Below are 5,000 nucleotides of genomic sequence, written 5' to 3'. Positions count from 1 at the left end.
GTCGTTTTATCCCACCTCCGGGCGTATGTTTTGGACACTCGGGTGAAGAGAGGGGCAGAGCTGATCAGTGGTGAGTTGGATCCGATGGCGGGGGAGAAAGCTGGACAGACTCGGCAGACCCAAGCGTACTGTAAGGGTCTGTTGGGAACGTTTGGCCGAGTCTCCTGTCAGAGAGATCTTCAACTCCCACCTCCGGCGGAGCTTCGACCGGATCCCGAGGGAGGCTGGAGATTTTGAGTCCGAGTGGACCATGTTCTTCACCTCCATTGTCAACGCGGCCGCTCGGAGCTGTGGTCGTAAGGTCTCCGGTGCCTGTCGAGGCGGCAATCCCCGAACCCGGTGGTGGACACCGGAAGTAAGGGATGCCGTCAAGCTGAAGAAGGAGTCCTATCTGGCCTGGTTGGCTTGTGGGACTCCTGAGGCAGCTGACGGGTACCGGCAGGCCAAGCGAACTGCAGCCCAGGTGGTTGTGGAGGCAAAAACTCGGGCCTGGGAGGAGTTCGGTGAGGCCATGGAGAAGGACTACCGGCTGGCCTCGAAGAGATTCTGGCAAACCTCCCGGCGCCTCAGGAGAGGGAAGCAGTGCCCCACCAACGCTGTTTACAGTGGAGGTGGGCAGCTGTTGACCTCAACTGGGGATGTCGTCGGACGGTGGAAGGAATACTTCGAGGATCTTCTCAATCCCGCCGTCACGTCTTCCATTGAGGAAGCAGAGGCTGAGGGCTCGGAGGTTGACTCGTCCATCACCCAAGCTGAAGTCACCGAGGTAGTCAAGAAGCTCCTCGGTGGCAAGGCACCGGGGGTGGATGAGATCCGCCTTGAGTACCTCAAGTCTCTGGATGTTGTGGGGCTGTCTTGGCTGACACGTCTCTGCAGCATCGCGTGGCGGTCGGGGACAGTGCCTCTGGGATGGCAGACCGGGGTGGTGGTCCCTCTTTTTAAGAAGGGGGACCGGAGAGTGTGTTCCAACTACAGGGGGATCACACTCCTCAGCCTCCCCGGGAAAGTCTATGCCAGGGTACTGGAGAGGAGATTACGGCCGATAGTAGAACCTCGGATTCAGGAGGAACAGTGCGGTTTCGTCCCGGCCGTGGAACACTGGACCAGCTCTATACCCTCTACAGGGTGCTGGAGGGTTCATGGGAGTTTGCCCAACCAATCCACATGTGCTTTGTGGATTTGGAGAAGGCATTCGACCGTGTCCCTCGAGGCGACCTGTGGAGGGTGCTCCGGGAGTATGGGGTCCGGGGTCCTTTTCTAAGGGCTGTCCGGTCCCTATACGATCGGAGCAGGAGCTTGGTTCGCATTGCCGGCAGTAAGTCAGACTTGTTCCCGGTGCATGTTGGACTCCGGCAGGGCTGCCCTTTGTCACCGGTTCTGTTCATAATTTTTATGGATAGAGTTTCTAGGCCCAGCCAGGGGCCGGAGGGTGTCAGTTTTGGGGACCACACGATTTAGTCTCTGCTTTTTGCGGATGATGTTGTCGTGTTGGCCCCATCAGACCAGGACCTCCAGCGTGCACTGGGACGGTTCGCAGCCGAGTGTGAAGCGGCTGGGATGAGAATCAGCACCTCCAAATCCGAGGCCATGGTCCTCAGTCGGAGAAGGGTGGCTTGCCCGCTTCAGGTTGGTGGAGAGTTCCTGCCTCAAGTGGAGGAGTTCAAGTGGAGGAGTCTTGTTCACGGGTGAGGGAAGGATGGAACGGGAGATTGACAGACGGATCGGTGCAGCTTCCGCAGTAATGCGGTCGATTTACCAGTTAATCTATGTTCCTACTCTCACCTATGGTCATGAGCTGTGGGTCATGACCGAAAGGACAAGATCCCGGATACAGGCGGCCGAAATGAGCTTTCTCCGCAGGGTGGCTGGGCGATCCCTTAGAGATAGGGTGAGGAGCTCGGTCACTCGGGAGGAGCTCAGAGTAGAGCCGCTGCTCCTCCACATCGAGAGGGGTCAGCTGAGGTGGCTCGGGCATCTGTTCCGGATGCCTCCTGGACGCCTTCCCGGGGAGATGTTCCAGGCACGTCCCACCGGGAGAAGACCCCGGGGAAGACGCTGGAGGGCTTATGTCTCCCGGCTGGCCTGGGAACGCCTCAGTGTCCCCCCGGAAGAGCTGGAGGAGGTGTCTGGGGAGAGGGAAGTCTGGGCATCTCTGCTTACACTGCTGCCCCCGCGACCCGGCCCCGGATAAGCGGAAGAAGATGGATGTGTATGTATGTAAATTGTGAAAACCAACGTGCTTTTGACAGAAGCAGTAAGTCGATGAGGTCCGTGTCCTTCTTCTTGTATCCTCCTGTGTATTCCTGGTTTTCCGAGCTGCTCTGCGCGGATCCCTGTTGTTTGAGTCGGGAACGCCGTTCTTGGACGATTTCCGCAGTGAAGCTGTGAACGATGTCGCAAGCCTTGCGGAAGCGCTGTCCCTGTTCGGAGCGCCAGTATAACCAGTCCCAGTGATACGGCAGATAATGCTGTCTCTGAACCAGCAGTTTAGACAGATCCAGAATCGCTGCAATGTATTCACTGGGTTTCCTGAGAGAGAGAGAGAGAGAGAGAGAGAGAGAGAGAGAGAGAGAGAGAGAGAGAGAGAGAGAGAGAGAGAGAGAGAGAGAGAGAGAGAGAGTGAGAGAGAGAGAGCGAGAGAGAGAGAGAGAGAGAGAGAGAGAGATTGACATTATGTTGTTGTAGTTAATTTATGTAAGTGAGGAGAGCAAAATAAAGTAAACTGTGACATATTATACCCAAATATTCTTCATACAGGGACTACCAGTAACATTTATAAAAATTTGGGACCAAAAATGATTGACATTTTGATCTGATCATGTTCTGCTGAAGTGTGTGTCTGTAACTGCTAATGCTCTTTTTACACACACACTGAACACAATGAAGCATTGCTTGGTCACTGGTTGAGCTAAACTGGTATTATCTAATTGTGTAGTTAAATTTACCAGCTGACAGATATTTAACATAATTCATGTGTTTGTGTGTGTGTGTGTGTGTGTGTGTGTGTGTGTGAGACAGTCTAACAGAAGAATGGACAAAACCTGTCAAATATCAACTGAGTGTGTGTGTGTGTGTGTGTGTGTGTGTGTGTGTGTGTGTGTGTGTGTGTGTGTGTGTGTGTGTGTGTGAGAGACAGTCTAACAGAAGGACGACAAAACCTGTCAAATGTCAACTGAGTTCTGCTCATATTTTATTACCATTTTATAGATATATAATATATAATATAATAAAATGTGAAGCAATTTTGAAGGTGTCTATGTGTGTGTGTGTGTGTGTGTGTGTGTGTGTGTGTGTGTGTGTGTGTGTGTGTGTGTGTGTGTGTGTGAGAGAGAGAGACACTGACCCCTGACAGTGACCGTCGCAGCTGAAGGTGCATTTGAGGAGACTGTCCAGAGTCATCGAGCTCATGTGCTCAAACATGTCCAGACTGCTCTGTCCTTCGGCCAGCAGGAGGCGCCAGTTACTCTTCAAACAAACACAGAAGAAACCGCCCGTCATGCAAAGTTCCTCACACATCAGAACAAACACCACAGATACTGCAGTGAGGACTCGAGTTCACACACTTAAAACAGGAAGAATACATTCACACACATGCACATCTCACCAAAACATGTCCAGGTCACAGTTTCACTGGCAAATCAGAAGAAATAAGATATTATCTTTCACTTGAAGCCTATTTTGGGAACATGAAAATACATTAATGGGGGAAATTGGCATGAAAATAATGCCAAAATCAGGGATATTATTGCTAATTCAAACTAAACCCATTAAAAACACACATTTTGGTTAATTGAAATAAACATTGCCTGAAATAAAATAATAAAAAAATGTAAAAGGCAACGTTTTTTATTTGCGATTAGTTTAACTTTAAGTATTAAAATAATTTTTGGGGGAAATTGTCATAAAATAATGTCACAATCAGGGAAATTATTGTTAACTAAAGCTAAAACCATTAAAAAATATATTTTGTTTCCCTTTTTTACTTAAATAAAATGAATTAAATAAAAAATAGAAATTAAATTAAAAACTTAGACTTATTTAATTAGTTATATTTAATCCAACACATTTTATTTCCATTTAGTTTAAAGGATAATTCCAGTATTTAACACCTTGAGTCTATATTGTAGTTTGTTTTGGATGAACAAGAGTGGTGGACAAATTTTTGTTGACAATGGTTCCTCTCTCGAGTTTTTGACTATAATAGAATTGGCCATGGACCCATTTAACATTGGAGTCAATGTGCATGTCCGAAAATGTCATTAAAACAGCCAATAATGTTCGTTTACAAAACTGTGCAACTCACCGAGTGATTAGTGGTGTTAGTTGATGTTCCAGAACCAAAAAGTGTTGCGAAATACAGTTTCTGTCGTGTTTTATTCGTCATTTTGTAAAATCCCATTGTTGAAAAAATAGTTCCACTATAGCAAAATAAACGGATTGGAATCATATATTGCGATGATATATTGTTTATAATCATCAACGAACACCACTAACCACTCGGTGAGTTTAACAGTTTTGTAAACGAACATTATTGGCTGTTTTAATGACATTTTCGGACATGCCCATTGACTCCAATGTTAAATGGGTCCGTGGCCAATTCTTTTATAGTCAAAAACTCGAGAGAGGAACCATTGTCAAAAAAAATTTGTCCACCACTCTTGTTCATCCAAAACAAACTACAATATAGACTCAAGGTGTTAAATACCGGAATTATCCTTTAAGTACTAAAATAACTCAAACTGTAGTAAAAAATATTCTTACTTCTTTTTTTAAATAATAAAAATAACAAAACAACAAAAAATAATAACTCATTCAAAATATTAATTAAAAACTATAATAGTACTAAAATAACAGTCTTAATGTCCCTGAAAACAGGCTTCATTATTATTTTGTGAGATTTGGCCTCTTTGGTAACACTTTATTTCACAGTGTCCTTGTTACATGTAGTTATTATAGCTAATAATTATAAATTATGCATAATTACATGCAACTAACCCTAA

At 46.4% G+C, this 5,000-nt stretch overlaps 1 protein-coding gene across 3 annotated transcripts in view; it reads right to left on the bottom strand.

Annotated features, from left to right (window-relative positions):
* cyp4f3 (cytochrome P450, family 4, subfamily F, polypeptide 3) overlaps positions 1 to 5,000 on the bottom strand; it is a 14,267-nt gene that overhangs the window by 3,788 nt on the left and 5,479 nt on the right. For all 3 annotated transcript variants that reach the window (XM_079595064.1, XM_079595063.1, XM_079595065.1), the window contains 2 exons: positions 3,344 to 3,465; positions 2,241 to 2,529 (listed from right to left, as the gene is read on the bottom strand). In XM_079595064.1, coding sequence (XP_079451190.1) covers positions 2,241 to 2,529; positions 3,344 to 3,465 — 411 coding nt within the window. The remainder of the gene's footprint in view (positions 1 to 2,240; positions 2,530 to 3,343; positions 3,466 to 5,000) is intronic.

Source organism: Phoxinus phoxinus (assembly GCF_949152265.1).
Source record: "Phoxinus phoxinus genome assembly, chromosome: 21".
NCBI classification, from domain to species: Eukaryota; Metazoa; Chordata; class Actinopteri; order Cypriniformes; family Leuciscidae; genus Phoxinus; species Phoxinus phoxinus.
Note: the sequence above shows the minus strand (reverse complement) of the source record. Positions and strands in the feature narration are given on the sequence as shown.